Source organism: Colletotrichum aenigma (assembly GCF_013390185.1).
Source record: "Colletotrichum aenigma strain Cg56 chromosome Unknown KSG_Cg56_contig08, whole genome shotgun sequence".
Lineage (NCBI taxonomy): Eukaryota > Fungi > Ascomycota > Sordariomycetes > Glomerellales > Glomerellaceae > Colletotrichum > Colletotrichum aenigma.
In genome coordinates, this window is record NW_023500914.1 from 3,694,070 (window position 1) to 3,712,688 (window position 18,619).

At 53.1% G+C, this 18,619-nt stretch overlaps 6 protein-coding genes across 6 annotated transcripts; 3 read left to right on the top strand and 3 right to left on the bottom strand.

Annotated features, from left to right (window-relative positions):
• Positions 1–5,048: 5,048 nt before the first annotated feature.
• On the top strand, positions 5,049–6,332 carry CGCA056_v012449 (uncharacterized protein; the record flags this gene model as incomplete). Its single annotated transcript, XM_037327693.1, has 1 exon — positions 5,049–6,332. One exon carries the CDS (start codon positions 5,049–5,051, stop codon positions 6,330–6,332), a length of 1,284 nt encoding a protein of 427 aa, XP_037173760.1.
• Positions 6,333–6,615: 283 nt separating this feature from the next.
• CGCA056_v012450 (Zinc finger protein) lies at positions 6,616–9,275 on the bottom strand (the record flags this gene model as incomplete). Its single annotated transcript, XM_037327694.1, has 4 exons — positions 6,616–7,637; positions 7,690–7,951; positions 8,016–8,743; positions 9,119–9,275. 4 exons carry the CDS (start codon positions 9,273–9,275, stop codon positions 6,616–6,618), a joined length of 2,169 nt encoding a protein of 722 aa, XP_037174155.1.
• Positions 9,276–9,651: 376 nt separating this feature from the next.
• On the bottom strand, positions 9,652–10,824 carry CGCA056_v012451 (UPF0173 metal-dependent hydrolase; the record flags this gene model as incomplete). Its single annotated transcript, XM_037327695.1, has 3 exons — positions 9,652–10,510; positions 10,582–10,729; positions 10,800–10,824. The coding sequence occupies 3 exons, from the start codon at positions 10,822–10,824 to the stop codon at positions 9,652–9,654; spliced, it is 1,032 nt and encodes a 343-aa protein (XP_037174633.1).
• A 282-nt stretch (positions 10,825–11,106) lies between these two features.
• pheA-0 (Phenol 2-monooxygenase) lies at positions 11,107–14,674 on the bottom strand (the record flags this gene model as incomplete). The annotated part of the gene is made up of 4 exons (XM_037327696.1): positions 11,107–11,112; positions 11,163–11,848; positions 11,910–12,755; positions 13,456–14,674. 4 exons carry the CDS (start codon positions 14,672–14,674, stop codon positions 11,107–11,109), a joined length of 2,757 nt encoding a protein of 918 aa, XP_037174632.1.
• A 347-nt stretch (positions 14,675–15,021) lies between these two features.
• CGCA056_v012453 (NAD/NADP-dependent indole-3-acetaldehyde reductase) lies at positions 15,022–16,115 on the top strand (the record flags this gene model as incomplete). The annotated part of the gene is made up of 3 exons (XM_037327697.1): positions 15,022–15,491; positions 15,556–15,707; positions 15,769–16,115. 3 exons carry the CDS (start codon positions 15,022–15,024, stop codon positions 16,113–16,115), a joined length of 969 nt encoding a protein of 322 aa, XP_037174631.1.
• A 380-nt stretch (positions 16,116–16,495) lies between these two features.
• PDAT9-0 (Pisatin demethylase) lies at positions 16,496–18,152 on the top strand (the record flags this gene model as incomplete). The annotated part of the gene is made up of 4 exons (XM_037327698.1): positions 16,496–16,688; positions 16,748–17,106; positions 17,164–17,763; positions 17,820–18,152. 4 exons carry the CDS (start codon positions 16,496–16,498, stop codon positions 18,150–18,152), a joined length of 1,485 nt encoding a protein of 494 aa, XP_037174636.1.
• Positions 18,153–18,619: the final 467 nt, after the last annotated feature.

Here is an 18,619-nt window from a genome sequence, read left to right on the forward strand (position 1 = left end):
CAAGACGGTAGGCGTTTAGCGGTGTTTTTGTGCACATATCTCGGCCTATCGAGCAGCCAGGCAAGGAATCTTATTGCTGCGTAAGTGCGAATCAAATGGACCTGGAAGTGATGGGCATCAGGAGCACGGAGTGAGCAAGCAACCGAGTGGTGCAGTGTAGGTACTGCGGTAGGCAGTACGGCATCCGTACCTGACAGGCAGTTGGCAGCTGCAGCGGCGCGCAGAGCTCGGGAAGGAAGCGCAAAGAAAAGAATTGAGGAAGGAATAAAAGAAGGTTGGCGCCATCTTCGCACGTGTAAACAGACTAATTCTGACCTGGCAATCTAGCTTGTCAAAGAGATACGAACCGATGGCGTTTATTGGATTGACAGAATTCCTGCTTTGGCTGCATAACTAGCTAGTGCCTACCTACCTTACTTAGGTACTCGTACCCAAGCAACCAAGCAACCACCTCAACACTTCCTACCTATGTATCTATATGCAAGAAGGTAAGCCGCCTGAGTCTGGACCTGATTTGCACCGCTCTGCTGCAGATACGCGGACACACACCTAGGTACACGACGAGCCATCGCCCGGCGATGTCACCCTGTGCGGTGCCCGTCGGTCGGTCGATTCCAGGCACTTAGCGTTTGCTGCGTTGCCCTGTACAAAACCCCCAGCGGATCGGTCGGACCGCAATGCGACGAGGGTGTGGTGATTGCCATTGCCACCACCATCTCTGCCCGCTTTTAAGCTTGCTGCTGGCGCTTCCTTCAAGGTACCTACGAATACGTTCCTATCGAAGAGGTACGTATCCATTCTCTGAGTTGTCGCTGGCCCATGCGCCATCGTGGCCGCACAGGTGCATCTTTCATCCATCTTTCAACCTTTCAACGTTATCTTATCTTTCCTTCCGCTAACGCAGTTGCCTCCTGCCAGAATCATGGGATGGGATGGGATGGGATGGGCCAGTCTGGAGCCCAGCCCTGGCTATTCCTCTCCGCTGGCGGTGCTGATTGGCGCTTGCAGCTTCGAGATAACCTCATCGCACCCTCTTCTGCGGATACAGCAGACGAATTCGCCATCGGGCTTGCGAGCCTGGAATTCGACACCTCTGTCATGTCTCGATTCGCATGCACAAATTCAAAGACCGTTGACCGGACTGAAACCAGCCACCTGAAGACTGCGGTCCACTTGTCGCCAAGCTGGAACACCATTGCCATAGCGCAGTTTGCGGCTTCAAAAAAAAAGAACACCCGTCGAGAAAGCAGCGGCCAGTCTATGGTCCATCAACGGATGCTCTTGTCTCACAGTTAGTGTTACGCGCGCTACTCCAAGCTCACCGCGGCTCTGGTGTTGCTCGAGTGCCAACCAAACGCACTCGGGGCCCCCAATCCTTCTGCAAGTCCGGCAACGTCGGGCTTGACTCTTGTCCGTCGTTCCAATCCAAGACACAAAACCCCTCGCACCCCTCACCCCACCACGGCGGGAAACCAGCATTGTCGTTCCACCCAAGGCCCATTCCCAACCACCCGGAAGCTTGCCAACAAACGTCCACCGCCCAATCTGACCGTTTTCTCTGTCCAGCAATACCAAGCCGGGATAGCCTATCCATCGCCGCTGCCAAAGACGGTCTCTTGGATCTTGGCTCCATCCAACTCCTCACCGCAGATCTTCGTGTCCATCTCCCGACCACTCGTCTGCACCGTCGCCCCGAATCCTACCTTGAAAAGCTCCGTTTCCCTCGTTGCGCCTCGCCATTGGCTGAGCAACCTTTCACCACGAGGTCTGGAAGTCTTTTGGCTCCTTCCCTGGTCTCGAAGCCGCTTGCCCTAAAACCGCCGCCACCGTTCCACGAATGGTAGTGGCGGCTGTGTTTGAGAGGTGCACAATGGATGCATTTTCCCTAGGAATAGGGCGAGTCGGATCATGTCCATTCCTCAAAAGCGATGCTGATGACGGAATCAAGCAGGTCTCAATATTTGCATTCGACATCTTCAGAAATGCATCGGCCGCATATACCCATGCTTCGTGGCTGCGCTAGTCGGCGTTAGTCTCACCATCAAGCATGCCAAATCGTGATTACGCAGAGACGGTCAAGACGGTTTCCCAACCATGACTTCACCATTTTGAACAACGCACAACCCGTGGAATTGTTCTCTTCAGTCTGGTTTCGGCTACGAATGAAGCCATCAATAGTTTGATGGCCATGATGTTGACACATGCTGCGCAAGACGATGTTGCCCGATCCGGCGGACGTATAGCCGATCTCGTCGAACAAACACATGGACAACCGCGTTGAACTCGTTGAAATGCAATGTTACTTGCCATCCTTTTTGTCGTCCTCGTCCTTGTCTATGTTACCACGATCCGTTTTGAATCATCAGAAGTTTCTGCGCGGATAACATGACCTTGCCAATTTTTCTAGAATAATCACATGTAGAGGCAGAGGCAACCTTGGACCGAGAGCTACCAGTGGTCATCGAACGGAGCCCCATTCACAAAGACGAAAGCGAGTTGAAAGATTGATGAGTCGTCGGAACCGTGAAATCAGCTCTGTCTTCGCCCGTGGGTAAACACCCGGTTTTATCATACTTACACAAGACTTCTACCAACAGCAACTCAACATCCTTCTCAGGTCCTTCTCAGGTAAACTGAAGTAGTGTTTGAGAAACTGCCCTCGCGGCCAAGGAGCGCCCCTCTAATCAGCTCTTCTAGCTAAAGGAAGTCCTCAAGCCTAAGCCCCGGCTGGAGACGTTGTTGCCTGGATTACACCTGCCGACCTAGGCCAGCTCACCGAAGTACACCAAGTGGTGCCGGCTGATGCGTCCCAAGGACATGACTTTGCGCTTCTGAGCCCCCTCACTGCAAAATGCGAAGCAGATGAAGCAAAGTTTCTCGATAAGGTTGCCGGCTCTGAGGTACTTGAGCTTCTCGCCCTAAGAGCGAGGTTCATGGCCTTACCTGGTACAGTTGCCAGACTCCGTCTCTCTTCTCTCGCCGATGGGTCCATTCAGGAGCCTGGTAGTGGAATAACACCTCTTGCGCAGGGTTCGAAGCACTCCGAGGTGCACCCCAGATGATGGCGGAGCCGTTTTCTACCGCGCAAAGTTCGGTCGTAAGATATCATACGTTGGACTCTGACCTTTTGTACGGTTGGAACATTGACATCTCGGAAATACTTTTCATTTGGCAGTCGTTAGCAACCCCCGTGACTCAGTCTCATTGGCATTGTGGCTTGAGGACATATCTGGCCCGGTTCGGCGAGCATGGCTTCGTTTGGTATGATTCTGGCGTCCCAAGCCTGTCAGTCCCAAGAAGCCATTTGGATTTACAAGACCACCAAGAGATTGGGTGAATGTTGGACGGCGTGAACCGAAGCCCGCCGGAATCACGTCTCTCCTCGTATAGAAGCAGTCACGGTGATTCAATGCAGACCCGTACGCGATCGTGGGCGCGTATAAATCGGTTTCAGCAAGGGAGAAGTTCTGCGTCGGCATGGTCCATGGTCTTCAGGTCGGACGAAGCTGACGAACGTGGGGCCGTGGGCGTACATGTCGATGGCTATATGTGCCGAAATCGTATTCATCAGCCCACGGCTAGTAATCGCCAAGTTGAAACAAAGGTGTACGCGAGAGATAGAGGAAGCGGGTCCAAGGGGATGGCGCGGAGCGACATGGACCCGGCTGCAGCGACGAAGGGTCGGGTCGGGTTGGATGAGAATACCACATGGTTGCGTATGACGTTAGCCGAGGAATATGGACAGGCAGATAAAATTATATGCCCCAAAGGCTCTATGTAACCCGGGTTTGTGCTCCCTCTTCCAACCTTCTTTTAGCTCCTGCCTACTAACCCAAGAGTCAAGCTACGGCTGGGACCATCACCAGTGTAGCGCTTTCGGTTGACTCGCCTCCAGGAGGCCAAAGCCAGGGAGAAGGAGTAGTCTGAGAAGATGGGGCGCGACGATAGCTCGGATACGGCCTCTCCTGAGAGCGGTGTAGCACAGTCTCTATCATTTTCGCTTCAAGCGGAGACGCCTGAGCAAGATCATGCCATCTAAACAGCAGGCAGTGTCTTTGGGGATTGATACCACCAGCCAGACGCCATGGAGTCGAAGCCACCCTCACCCTAAGTAGAGTTACGACAAGGCTGGCGACAAGAGGGATATCGGATATGACAGAAGCATGGCCCTGATTCGCGGCGCAGACGTCGCTGGGTGTGATGGGATCGTTGATGGTGTGTCCATTGAGGATCAGGGGCTTGGCGGCCTGTCAGATAGAACGTCTTTCTGATTCGTGCATTCTGTCAGCGCAACGATGGTCGGCGTGTAGCTATATGAGTTGGACTTCAACCATGATGAGAGGCTTGACAGCCGTTTGACCACCTTGCACCGCTCCCTCGCGTCACCGTCCCAGATACTAAGCTCCTTACAACGCATCCTCGAAGGCGCCCGTTTACTGCAGGCTCTGACCCTATAACTGCTAGTCATCTGGTCGCCGGCTATTTATGGGTTGAGGCTGAAGCTCAGGAAGGTCTTGTGCAGGGGTTATGGGTGGTCTCCTCTCCTTGGCTGCTGCCGTGATGGCGTAGGCCGAGCACATCAAGTCCGCGGTTTCCGAACAGCGGGCTTTGCTTTCAAAAGACAATGCATGGGGTACCGTAACCGCCTGGACTACACATGAGTCTATTGCAGATAAGGTGTGTGCCAGGTGTCACCCGACATCAGGCGCTGCTTCAACGATGCGTGATTCGTTTCCACCGTTCTCGTGGTAACGTCTTGTGGAGATTGCGAAGGACCATATCGCGACATACACGCCGGTTCGAGCGAGATGTGGATGAATATACCAATAAGGAACTGTTACATCCCCATGCGGCGAGGGCCCCGGTTCCAAGGACGGATACGGGCAGGGGTTGTGATAGTCAATCAGGCTGCGCTGTTTCAATATAGACCAGGCTGCGTCTTTCCGGTATAAGAAGCTTGTCGCCCCCACCAACAAGTTTCGAGGCTTTTTCACTGCGTTTCTGGCAGCCTTTTCTTTCACCGGTGCCGGCGCGCCCTCCTTTACAGCATGCGTGGCTCTACATTCGTTCGCTGGCATTGGTTGGTTGCCTTCATCATCGTCACAAACGTGCCCTCAACTCTCGCCGACGGTCCATTATTCCAACAGTTCTTTCCAGGATGGGATGGTCTCATAAAAGGGTACTTAAACGAGAGTTGCTCCGATGAACTGGGCAAATACATCGAAGACCCTATGGGTGAAGGGAAATGGATGGTGATCAACTGTTTGTTCGATGGACCGTTCTCAGAGACGCGAAAGGCAGAAGCTGCGGCCGCTGCACTCACGCTGGGTCTCGCCCCAATGGTTCTGCAGACCATTGGGCCCAACACCTCTGAGACGAGCCTCTTGTTCCTGCGAAGGCCCCTTCTTGCCTTGCTGCTCGCCATCTCGTCACCCTGGCCGCGCAACCCGGACGACAATGCCATTTACGAGAACCCATCCGTGGACTACCCGGTATGGCCTGCAATCGACAATGAACCTTCCAGAATCGTGGTTGTGTTAGTTGAGTACGTGGTGGCGATGGGTGCGGCAGCGAATGTGGCGTTGCTGGCATATCAGCTTGGCCACTGGTCGTTCTTCATGTCTGCGAACAACGTCAACGACCCAGTGTGGTGGACGTACTGCTCGTTCCTTATTCATCTGATTGGTATCCTAGGGATCTTTTTCAGGTTCAGGATGTGCAGGTCCAGAGGAGCTTTTGATCGTCAGAATAAGGCCGCCGGGAAATACTGGTTTCAACGGTGGTTTTATCGCGAGTTTCGTCCAGCGGCTTACAAGAACGAATACAACAAAATTGACGAGGAAAACGAACAGCAGAGCAACGGCAACAGCAGCAGCAGTAGCAGCAGCAGCGATGACGACGACGAGAAAAACAACAGCAACAGCAACGACAACAACAGAGAAAGCAACAAGACCAGATTGCGACTTAGGGAGAGGAAGAAAAAGCACTGGATACTGCTGTCAGTGCTAGCAACGTGGGTTCTGTCGATTGCACCAACACTGCAGGTCCTCATGGGGACGATCATGTTGTCTGGGTCGCTGCTTACCAACCAGGCTGATGCCCGCAACTGCCTGTTCAGATACGTTTGTAGTGCAATCGCTGCTCGCGCTCTGCTCTCATACGAATTCGCATATATGTCGCGCAAAGTTAAACGTCGGCGTCCGAAGTGCTGGGAGAAGGAACCGGAACAGGACTCTCAGAGTCGCTCTTCCACAAATCAACCTAAGCAAAGCTTTTTGTACAGGCCAACCTTTTCGTCTTCCAGAAGAAAGAACTCGGGGACGCTGCGCTAGGAACAACCAAGATCAACGAATGGCTGGGTGGGGGTTTGAGCTTGGAACGATTGGAGGGGGTTCGGAAGCTTCGTCACCAGCTTCTAGAAACAACCTGTGGTCGTCGGCGTATAAATGAGATTCATCTACGCTGCGATCAACTCGCGGCAGCATGGGCCATATGTCGTGGGTGACTACCATGATGTTGGCAGTGTAGTAGACGAAGTATTGCGATTAATAGAGACTAAAAGCTGTTGAACAATACAAAACTGCCGATGCACCTGAACCAGCCTCACACCGTCCTCTATCCGCCCTGTCGGTGAACTAGCTCTGGAGGATAACCTTTACCTTGCGACTCGAGAATCATCGACATCTCCTTAGCCATCCTCGAGACCGAGGATCCGGTTGCCATAATCCGCGACGCTTCTTTGTATAAACGAGGCACGCTGCGACCGCTGTGCAGGAGACCGACGCCAGTAATGTGAGGTCTCCTATGGTTTCTGACCTCCAACCAGCCGTTTAAAAGATCCGCATCAACGACTTGGTCGAGTCGGATAATCTCCGTGCTAGACGTGCTGGCGCCGACCCCGCTTCCGGCGGAATTGGGGTCTCGCTGCTCAAAGATATCTGCGTACACCACCATGTAGAGCACGCATATCAAGACGCTCAGAATGTCGAGTATTGTTGCGACTCTGGTAGTTCGAAAGTACTGAAGAACCTGCGCCGCGTAGTACAAGCAGTGCCTTGCTCTGCTGAAGTTCTGCGGTATGATGTCCAATAGTACGAGCCGGGCGTCGCTGTGGCCTGCATCTGTCGTCTGCCATTTGCTGTAGGAGTTGAGTAACCGCAACGGTGTAAATGAGCAAATGGAAAGAACTCGAGACAGTAAAGCGAAGTCGTTCGAGTTGGTGCCGGCGTCGGTTTCGCGCAGCACCTGAGAGCATCCTACTTGGGACAACGCATTGAAGGCTTTCTGGGAGAGCATTGTCCCCATTCCTAGAGCTAGACCGGGTTGACTACTTGTACTGCCGGCAGAGCCGAGTCCCATGGCTCGCAGCAAATCGCTCTCGGCAGCTTGCTGCACGATGGCCGAGAGCAGGATTGTAGACTTGATCGGTTGGTCCAGACTTGCCGGCACTACATCGCCGAGACCAACGCGTGCAATTAGAGCACAGATAGTCGATGAAGGCTGCGGTGGCGGGTGAAGGTGCCACTGCTCGTAACTCAATGACCAGTGCGCATCAGCTGTGGGCACCGGCGTTTGCAGCTCAGCAACTGAGAGCAGAGGAGGCAGCATGAAGAATGTCGCCTGGAGACACTCCCACCCTTTGTTTTGTAAGTTTATTAGCCGAGGATAAGTCTAGTGAAGATGGCTTACTCCAAGTGAAGTGGATGATGCGGCGTTTAGCTTCGGCTTGTATCCACTGGGACCACGCGTGGTTCGCGTCTTCAGCGGATGCATGCGTGTGCATCAGAGTACCCTCTCGAGACAGAAGCTGGCGACAAAGGGTGACGAGGATATTCCGGTGGAATTGCACCTCCATGACAATGTTCCACTCGCCCGAGAGCCACTGGCTTTGATGAAACAATAATAGGGATTGCGCACATGTCAAAACATCATTGCTCGATAGCTCTCGAATCTGCAATATGTTGAAGGTCTTATCAGCCCGATGTCATGACGAATAATTTGATGATGGGCCTTACGTCTCTTTTCAGCATATGCTGGGCAATTCGCTGCAGTAGTAGAACATGATCGTGATGCTGGTGCGCTAAGGAGTATCGACTGCCGAGACACACCAAACTGAGCACCAACTGCCACGTCTCAGACGACGCCTGGAATGTCGGCTTGTGTAACAAAGGCATGCGTGGATGAAAGTGCTCAAAATACAACTGCATGTATGTATCAAGGTGCCGCAGGGATGGGAAGTTGGCGTCAAGCCCTTGGGCTTCGTGCTGTGGCAGTCGGGCTTTGATGGATTGGATCATGTGTGCTCGCGTTTCTGCTGTCATAGGAGGTACATGAGGAATGTGCTCCGCGATCAGGATGTCTTCTTCTTCTGCTGTCAGGTTGTCTGGTACATTGAAAACATCAACGGCCTCTACGCCTACTCTTGGTGTTGCTTTGGCACCGAAGCTGTTTTGCACGCTCTGGTCATCCGCAGATTGACCGACGACAGCCAAGGCGGTGTCTCCGAAGCCGAAGTCTGTCGATGTCCCAGGTCCAAGAGAGGGCACCGGCGAGAAAGGAAACAGGAATTGCGCCGGGGTCAAGAGGGCATCCCAAAGGAGGTCTGGCTCGAGCGAAAGCTGGTCTGAGACGCAAGATTGCGAAGTGATGGGCTGCAGGTGCTGGCGAGGCGGAGAGAGGGCGGCGGATACGTCGCCATCGGCTGCAGGTTGCGCAACGAGGATAGTCTCGTCGTCAACAGAAGCTGGTTGGTACAAGCAGCGACGACCTTTGTTTGTACAGTTGGTACAAGGTGCCGGCCTGCGACCATCGCAGCGTTGTTTAGCTTTGGCGCAGGCTTCGCACGCACGACGTTGGTCTCGTGAGGAGTTATCATCATTGTTTTGCGTCCATTCAGCGAGGACTGCAGTGCCATGTGTGCGGACATGCCGTTTCAAGGTGTCCCTTTTCCCGCTGAAAGTCAGTCACAGACACACGAGACAAACAACATATTGAATGCGGGCTGTCCAAGGCACGGAAAATACACACCTCCGAGAGAAGGCTCTCTTGCAAATACTGCATGTGTGAGAACGGCGGCCAGAGTGGCGGTCCAGATGCCGACTTAGATGTTCGTGCCGACGGAACGTCTGCCCGCACTCGGGGCACGGCAGTGATGCGGAGGCGGTGGAGGAGGAAGGGGAAGACGGGGGGCCATTGCCGTCGCCAACGTCGTCGGCAGCGCCGTCGTTATCGGTGTTATCGCCTCTACCGGCAACTGCGGAGGCACGCGATCGCATGTTGAACGATGTAGTGAAGTGTGAAATTGCGGTATGTCTGCGGAGCAATAGGGGAAGTGTTGGGGTTCCGAAATCTCGGGGCGGCGGCGGGGGTGGGGGAACCCGAAATATGTGGAGAATGCGGCGGGCGGCGGGGGTGGAGGGATGCCGAGAAGCGACTCTCGTCTTGCACTCTACCGACCGCCACCGCAACTCGTTAGTGTTGAGGAGCTGAGGCACACTCGGTCTACTCAATCAAGCTCGGTTAAATCTGTATCAGTAGATCAAATTGCCTCACATGTGAAAGAAGTCATTACAGCTGAAACGTTATGAAAGACATCGTGTTGCTCTGAAGCCGTAGCTTGAAATCCTTTGTATTACAACCATTTTGCAATTTTCAGAAGAGTATATCCGATGTGCCCAGCTGCAGTGCAGCCACCGTGGAACCCGTCTCCCTCTCGACCGCTTGCGTAGCTGGGCTTACGTCCACCGTCCACGGCTTGATCGGCGCCTCATCGTGCAAGCACCAGATCACCTTCTTGGGCTCTCCCAGAAGCTTCGACACTTGTACCGCGAACTGCGCCGCCGACCCATCAAACGGCCTCCCGTTCAAGTTTGCCCGCCCAGCAATCGCCTGAATGAGCACGTCTGGCTGTGGCTGCACCGTCTTCAATATTCCATCGTATCCGCCCAGATGCCCGTTCCACAGCAGTGTCTTGCCCTCTCCAAACAGGAAGTTGTACATCAGCTGCCCTCCGTCAAAGTGAGACATACATCCCCTCGCCGGACCGTTGACGTAGTCGACGAATGAGCGCATGCCCGTGTCCATAGCGTCGCGAGGTATGTGGTCGCCGATCTTGAGGAGGCCGTATTTCATACCGAATGTGATATCCAGTGTGCAAGCGTACTGGCTTGCTCCTCCAATGTATTCCTTGCCTGTATCCATGATCGCAGGCACATCTGCATGCGAGCCACCAGGCATCAGACAGTGCAACGAAGGCCAGACATGGACGGAAGCCGCGGCGAGTTTAACATCTGGAGCCGCAGGTGCGCCTGGTGGCCCAGGAGCGATGTCAACTTCACCACGAGCCGCGGCTCGGCGACACTCAAGAGGGAAAAGAGGAATGCGCTCGCCACCAGATACCGGGATCAACTGGTCCTCGGGCACTCCAGTAAGCCGAAGGACGTTGATAGCTTCGCCGTTGGCAACTACATGCGCTCCGGTTTTGATTGCGATCTTGTCGGCTCCGGGAAGACTGAGAGACACCTGGTGAGCCGATTTTGTGTGTACGAACTGGCATAATTACAATGCTAGTGTGAAACTCACTGGTCAAAATGTGCGTGGGAGATGAAAATATAATCCGCGTCGGTCACATCGTCGATAGCCAACACTTTGGGCAGGACATCTGGTCGCTCAAGCCACGTGTCCAAGAAGATGACGAGGCCGTTGACTTTCACACGAAATGTAGTAGCACCTGGGTGATTGATGAGCTTCGTGAACTTCGGCTGGGCAGTCAAGAGATTCTGAATGTGGTGGCAACTTACCGAACCACTCGATTGTTGCATCCATGCTGTGAAGTTGTTGCTGCTCAGCACCGCGGAGTGGAGAACGAAGCAAGTTACAGTTCAGATTGACATGGCTTCGTCTGGATTGAATCTGATGCATCCACCTAAATATAGCCAGGTCGGAATCGGAGACCCTCCGGTGACCAAGCCCGGGGACCCCCGCAACTCCGCACCGCAAGACGAACGAGTCCCACACTCACGGCTTTGCTGACATTATCCCGTCCAAAGCGGCCTTTGCAACTACTAAACGACTTTCAGAATCCTGTCGACAAGCCGTGCCCAGCCATCATCTCTGGCTTGTGTCAATGATCCTCGCCAAGCGACAATCCCGTCGGGCCTCACAAGCACACCGCCAGACCAGTCTACACCGCGGTACTTCTCCCATTGCCCAGTCTTATCTTGCCATCCATCTTGTCCAACAACCACCACTTTCACCCTGTCGTCGTCGATCCCCTCCTCCAACGCATTCTCTACAAATAGGGTTAGTGCGTCCAAGTCCAAGAGATCACGCAATGCCACTGTCCTGTCGTCGCGCGTCACCCACGCATGGGGAAGATGATGCCCTGGAATCGTCGACATGTAATACGTGTGATGTACTAATGTGCCATCTGCGAGCTGTTGTCTTCCATGTGTCGCTCCACCTTCAGAGTTGATGTCTGCGCTTGGGTAGAACCAGCCTACTTCGTACCCTGGTGCCTTGAACTCAGTATCCAATGCTTGTGATGCCAACTGGATAAGGCGCTGCTTCTCTGCGTATTCGGGGTGTCCTTTGTCGAAGAATGACGCGCCTGCCGCGAGGTTCTCGGCTTGACTCTGCGACGCGCTAACGCCCATGACACGATCAATCTGACCTGAGTGAGAGCGCATGTTGTTGAGGCTGGTCTGTCCAACTCGTTTTCCGACCTCTGAGCGCTCTTCGTAGTAAGTGTCCAGGAGACTGTCACAATGCCTGCTTGAATCCTTGAGAGCCATGGACAGTTTCCACATAAGATTATTTGCGTCTTGTATGCCAGAGTTCATTCCCAGGGCTTTTCCAGATTCAGCATTGTCCGAAGATCATGTCACATCAGACGCGTGTGGTTTACTTACCGCCCCATGGTGGAATGCGATGAGCGCTGTCGCCCACCAGGAAATGACGTCCGACACGCCATTGCGATGCGTAAAGAGCATTCACCGTCCACTCACTTAAGGAGATCAGCTCCATGTTGAGGTCCGGTATGCCGATGGTCTTCCTCGCTCGAGCCAGTGCCGTCTCAGCATCAAACTTGGTTGGGTCATCTGCTGCCTGGGCGCAGACAAACATCCATTCCTCTATTTCTGGACTGGTCATCGCTTCTGGCCAGGGTCCCAGCTGATAAAGGTAGCCGGTGAGCGTGCTGCCGCCCATTGCCGGGTTCGTGAACCACGTTATGAAGTTGCGATTATCGGGATGCAGGGCTCTGATCGGAGAGCGAATATGTGCGCTTATCATGGTCAAGAGGTCGCCCTCGCCGCTCCATTTGACTCCCAGCTGTGTTGTGAACTGACGACCGCCATCCGCAACCATCACGTACGTCCCTCTGTGTCGGGAAATGTCACCCGTGCTGCGGTTCTTCACAGTAACTTCCGCGAAATCGCCATGATCCTCTGTCGTCAACACCTCATGGCTGTAGAAGATTTGATGAGGATTCAACTCCACGGCGCGTCGTTTCAAGATCGGTTCCAATTTTATCTGCGGCAGAATGCAGTATCTCGACGGGCTGTGCTGGGCGTACTCCGCTGCGTATTGGCCGCCTCCCCACGCATCTCTGGAGAAGACTTCTTTCCCCTCTTCTCCAAGCGACGTGTACCAGGCGGTTCGTCCGGCTATCTCGGCCGGTGCTGAGATTGCGTAGACGTCCTCTTCTACTCCCATGACACGAAGAATCTCAGTCGTACGCTGGTTGATGCCGCACGCTTTTGGATGGATTGAAGTTGACGGATGGCGTTCGAAAAGTATATTTGATATGCCTCGCAAAGACAGCAGTATGGAACATGTCAGGCCAACTGGGCCGCCACCAATGATGACAACAGGAACGACTCTATTATCCTCTTCACTGGCCATGATTGCAAGTCTCACTGGTTCATTAGCTGAATTACGCAGCGAGAGCGTGCTAACAATATATCAGATGTACGAAGAAAGCGAAGGTTAAAATGAATAGCGCAGGTGTTCCGCAGCACACCCCGCACGAGAGAACTCGCCTTACTACACTACGACGCTGCAAGGAGATTACGAAAGCACCGTGTGATTGCTTCTGGTGATGAAGCGGCGGGGTTCCCCGTTTGCTGCGGAGAATGTTTTGTTGCGGAAAATGTGCAACAACATATGCTCATTCCAGGATATCCATCACAAAAGGGGGTCGGCAAAATGAATCCCTTGTTATGCTACACTAATAACATCCTTCGCGTTTATGTACACATCAACTCAATTGCTAGATACAGATCTCCTATGTGCACTACTTCTCATGCGATACATAGTCTACCTTCACCACGGTTTTCAAACCAACAGTTTCCAAGGCTGAAACAAACCATCCCATCGCGGTCAATGCCATTCCAATGAAACTTATGATCATCTTGCCCGACACCGTCGTCAAGTCCAGCGAGGTTACAGTCTCACTGGCCTTCACCATCTTGAATGCGCGTGGGTACATCTCCGCATCGAATGTGCGCACCAAAGCGGCAAGCTCTCCATCAGACGGCACGTCCTTCTCGAATATTGCTTGGTGAAAAAGCTCGACAAGATTTCCAGCGTCAGTCAGTGCCTGGTTTGCACCCATACCTCGGCCCGGCGTCATTGGATGCACGGCGTCGCCAAGGAGGATTACCCGCGAATTCTTGTCGATACCATTCCGCCAATCCGTCTTCGGCTTGAAGGAGCTGGTCACAAGGCCTGTCCGGACAGCCTCAGTCGCCGATCGCATAATAACTTCCAAAGGTTCGCCGTAGCCCAGTTCGTTTCGGAAGTAATCTATAAGGAGAGGAATGATCTTCTGAGGATTCGAGCCGGCCTTCGCTATCAGTTCGTCTCCCCGAGCTCTAGGTATACCGACCGACCAGAACAACGTGTATGACTCTGTATCACCAGTATTAAGGTCCTTCTTGGCGTCGTAGACAGATGAGAACCCAGCAACGTCTTTTCCGCCCAAGAACATCACCGAGCCAGATTCGACGAGCGACTCGGGTAGCTCAGCCAGTACGGATCGTGAAATGGTGCCGCGAGACTGAATCAAGGTCATGGCCTCCAGCTTAATTTTGTTATTTAGGCCAACCTGTCGGTTGACCTGGCTGCCGCTGCCGTCTGATGCGATGAGAATGTCGGCCTCCTGTGAAGCTTGGCCATCGAAGTGCAGCAGCACGCCACATTGCTCGCCCGGCATGAGCTCAAAGCGCGTGAAGGTATGGCTGAAGTGGACCCGCCCTTGAACGAGTAACGGCTGCAGGAGAGCACCACGCAGTCCTGTTCTGGGTATGGCCTGACTCTTGGGATACAACTTGAGATCGCCTAAGCGTAGGCGAGCCGCGAAAGTCTTGGGGTCAACAATCGTGGGCGCTTCCGCCTGATCACCAGCCCAAACCTCGCGGATCAAGGACCAAAGTTCAGGGTCGGAGACTGTCTTCAGAGCGTTCAAGCCATTGGCACTGATGCGGAGCTGATACCCGCCACGCTCTGAGTTGAATGCAATCGTGTCGCGTTCGAAGACCTGGACATCGAATCTTACAGCTGGGTCTTTCAGCAAGCCGTTGGCGACGGCAAGGCCAGAAATGCCTGCGCCGATGATGGCGACTCGAATTTTGCGATGATTCCCTTCGTGAGGAAGAAACTTGGACGAGGCCATGGTGACTTATATGGTTAAAGTGAATGAAAGGGCTATATGCGTAACAACGAACCGCGGTAGTTAGAATGAAGAGAAACTTCCCATCTCGGAAGCCATGAGGTCTATCTAAAGTAACTGTCACCTGTGCCAAGAGGCCCGCATTATGGCCTGGTTGAGTTGCTCTGGAGGCACGGCACAACACCACATCGGAATACCCCACAATGCGGAGGCGTCCGTACGAAGCACGGAACCCTGGACGACGGCGTCATGTCCTTCTCCTCACCGTAAAAGCACCCACCCACCGTACGAGCGCTTGTTGTGTGCTGCCAGCATACAACGCATCTGACGTCCGGAGACACACAACAGCCATGGCAACAATCAACATTTCAGGAATAGCCATACCCCGCCTATGCTTCGGAGTGGGAACCCTCATGAAGTGGGCACCCGGCCACACTCACCCACTTCCTACGGACAGCAGCGTCGAAATTCAACAGGCAATTGACGCTGGCTTCCGCCACTTCAATACTGGCGATATCTACACCAACAACGACAGCTTTGCGAAAGTCCTCCGCCGCAGCAATCTCAAACGCTCCGAGATCTTCCTATCCTTAAAGATCAACACCTACGCATTGTTAGGATGTCGAGGGCGCGATCATATGATCCAAGCCGTAAAGCAGGAGGTTGAGCGGTTTGGGATGTTAGAAGGTTATGTCGACATTCTGCAGTTGCACTTCCCGCCCCGCGGTTACGCTGAGAACATGACAAATCGCGAGGCATGGCGTGTGCTGGAAGACCTCAAGGACCAGGGAGTTGCTCGGATTATTGGTGTGTCGAATTGGTATGTTGTCAACAACACGACAGTGTGGTGTAAGCAGATCAAGGCTCACAGGCGCGACTTGTAGGACCTTGCCCGATTACCATGACATCTTCAACGCCAGCGACCTCAAGCACCCTCCGCAGCTGAACGAGTACGAATTCAATCCATTCTTGCTGTCTGACCCCAAATTTCGGCAACTCCGCGAGTTCGAAGTCAAGCACAATGTTGTCGCAATGAGTATGAACACCATCCAGCCAAGTCTTTGGGGAATGAATCTCCCAAGCTGACAGCCGCGCAGACTACGGGATTTTGACACCCATCAACGGTCGCTTGGCTAGTAAAGATAGCACAGCATTGTCACAGAAGTTAGAAGAGCAGTCGAAGCAGACGAAGCTGTCCACAGCTGATCTGCTGCTCAGCTGGGCATACTACAGGCTTGGCGGCATTCTTGTGACATCTACATCGAAGGCAGACCGCGCTAGAAAGACCTTCGAGCTTCTTTCGACTAAGGATGCGCCAGTCAACGATCAGATCTACGAGGAGATAGAGAAGGCAGCAGCACTGGATGGCCCCGAAGGTAAGGTGTTCTATGGCCATCCTCACATGGAGAAAGCTCGCCAGGAGCATGTGAGCGCTCAGAAGTAGGACAGCAAGTAGTAACATCAACATCCACACCTACCAACGTGAGATGGCTTGGACACCTCATCCTTCATAGTCATTGGATCACACGTGAGCCTTTAAACCATGTGCGCTGCCAACCGAAACGTTTCGCTACAGTTGCGTCTTCTACTGTTTTAATGTAGGCTACTGAAGTCTCATGATATGACTTCAACCCCGCGTTGACATTCTCTTCTACAAGAGAGTTCAACTACCCCACCGCCACTTACCATGAGAGTTTCGGCACCCCACCACATCCTGCGACGTCACTAGTGTTTCCCCGCGCACTCATTTCTCAGGAACCATACGTTATAAGCTTTGCCTACACTACGAATTTCCAAACAAAGCATCTCCAGGCGAAAATTGCCATGTCTTATTTTATGCTCTTTGGTTCTCTCGCGCTCCTTGCCATCAGCTGGCTGCTCAGCCACATCCATTCATGTCTTTCGCTCCCTGGAGCGTACGGACCTGCACTCGCCAAATGGACTGACGCATGGTACATCTGGAAATTATGGCAGGGCAAGTATGAGGCATACGACATTGAAGCACACAGGGATGGCTGTAAGTGACTACTATTTGGCTCTACTCACTTCCTGGCCCGTTGTTAACGACCACCAAAGCCAGGAAGATCGTTCGCATCGGGCCTCGCATGTACAGCATTGATGATCCATCCATGGCCCGTGTAATCTATGGCATCTCATCTCCTTTACCAAAAAGCAAATGGTACGATGCCTGGGGAGATCCTCGCATCCCGAATCACAACCTCTTCAGCGCGCGCGATCGCGCCGTGCATGGCCTCATGCGCCGAAAAGTCGCCAGCATGTACTCCATGTCGACAATCAAGTCCTACGAGCCCTATGTGGACAGCTGTGTTGCGCTTCTTCTGAAGCGTTTCGATGAGTTCGCCGAAAGCGGAGAGACGTTCGACCTGCAGCAGTGGATGCAGTGCTATGCATTCGATGTGATCGGTGAGATCACGGTGAGTTTGGTGTTGGCTTGCTTGCCCGATTGCATCAATTTCTGACTTTCATGACAGTTCGGCAGGCGAGTGGGTTTCTTGGAATCTGGCGGGCAAGATGTCGACGGCATCATGCGAGGTCTAGAAAACGCCAATGCGTTTTCCACACTTTCGGGCGTCAACGCTGTCTTACTGCCAATACTTTTTATCCTTTACGGTAACCCTGTTCGTGGCATCGAAAGTTTTGCGCGAAAGCTCCAATCTGAGAGCGATGAAATTGACATCAAGGAAAAGCATGGCGGAGAGACCTTCCTGGCAAAAGTTCAACGACTGCGGAAGGAAGACCCGGAGGAATACGAAAAATTTCGTATCCGAACGATTACTCTGACAGGAAACGTCGCAGCCGGAAGTGACACCACAAGCATCTCTCTAACAAGTGCGCTATACCACCTCCTCACCACAAATCGTGTCGCAGAGCGCTTGCACGAAGAGCTCGATGCTCAAGGCTTCTGCTCTACTCTCGACGAACATTTCACTTTTGACCAAGCCCAGCAACTTCCGTACCTCCAGATGGTCATCAAAGAAGCCCTGCGACTCCATCCAGCCGTCGGCCTGCCCATGTGGCGCGAAGTCGTAGGGCCAGGTCTGGACGTCGATGGAACCCATTTTCCACCTGGGGTACGTCCTTACAACATGGCACAGCCGCAGGAAATTTCACTGACAACTTTTGACAGGCACTCGTCGGTATCAATCCCTGGGTAGCGCACCGGAACGCAGATGTCTTTGGCACAAACGCCACAGACTTCGTACCAGAACGGTGGGATCCCAAACACATCTCCTCGGAGACGTTAGCGGCCATGGAGCAGTACTACCTGCCTTTCGGAGCGGGCGCAAGGACCTGCATAGGGAAGCATATATCACACCTGGAGATGGTGAAGTTGATCTCAGAGCTGATCAGACGGTATGAGTTAAAGTGTATCGGTGGGGAATTGAAGACTTTGAATAGGTGGTTTGTAAAGCCGCAGAAAGTGCTCTTCAGCGTCAGGCGAAGAAGAACTAGAGCTTGAGTTTGCATAGCACAGTAAGGGGTTTACAAATTGTCTCATAGGCAAAGGGAAGTTAAGAAGTCCCCACCCATTATTGCGGGCGGTATGCCATAATGCTGTAGTCTTAGACAACTCTTGCGTGGCGTCCCACTATTCCAGTGTTATAACTGACCACAACTCAAGCTCACAAGCTAATTCTGGATCCTCTAGGTCAAGTTTAAGAACGGCTTGATGTCTGGAGAGTACACAAATTGTACATCTTCCTGGTTACTTGTGCGATTCAAGCCAGCTGCTTGGTCAACTTGTCTTTCTTCCCTTCTAACTTTTTTCTTCACAGTTTGCCGCCTTTGGTCAACTTGTAAAACCAAGCCACGTCGCATCATAGACGACAACGGAACCAGGCTTGTTCTCCTTCTCCCCCCACCAGTGGCTCCTCCCATCGCAAGTCAAAGAGTTCAGCACATCCTTGCTCATCCCGGCTTCTGACC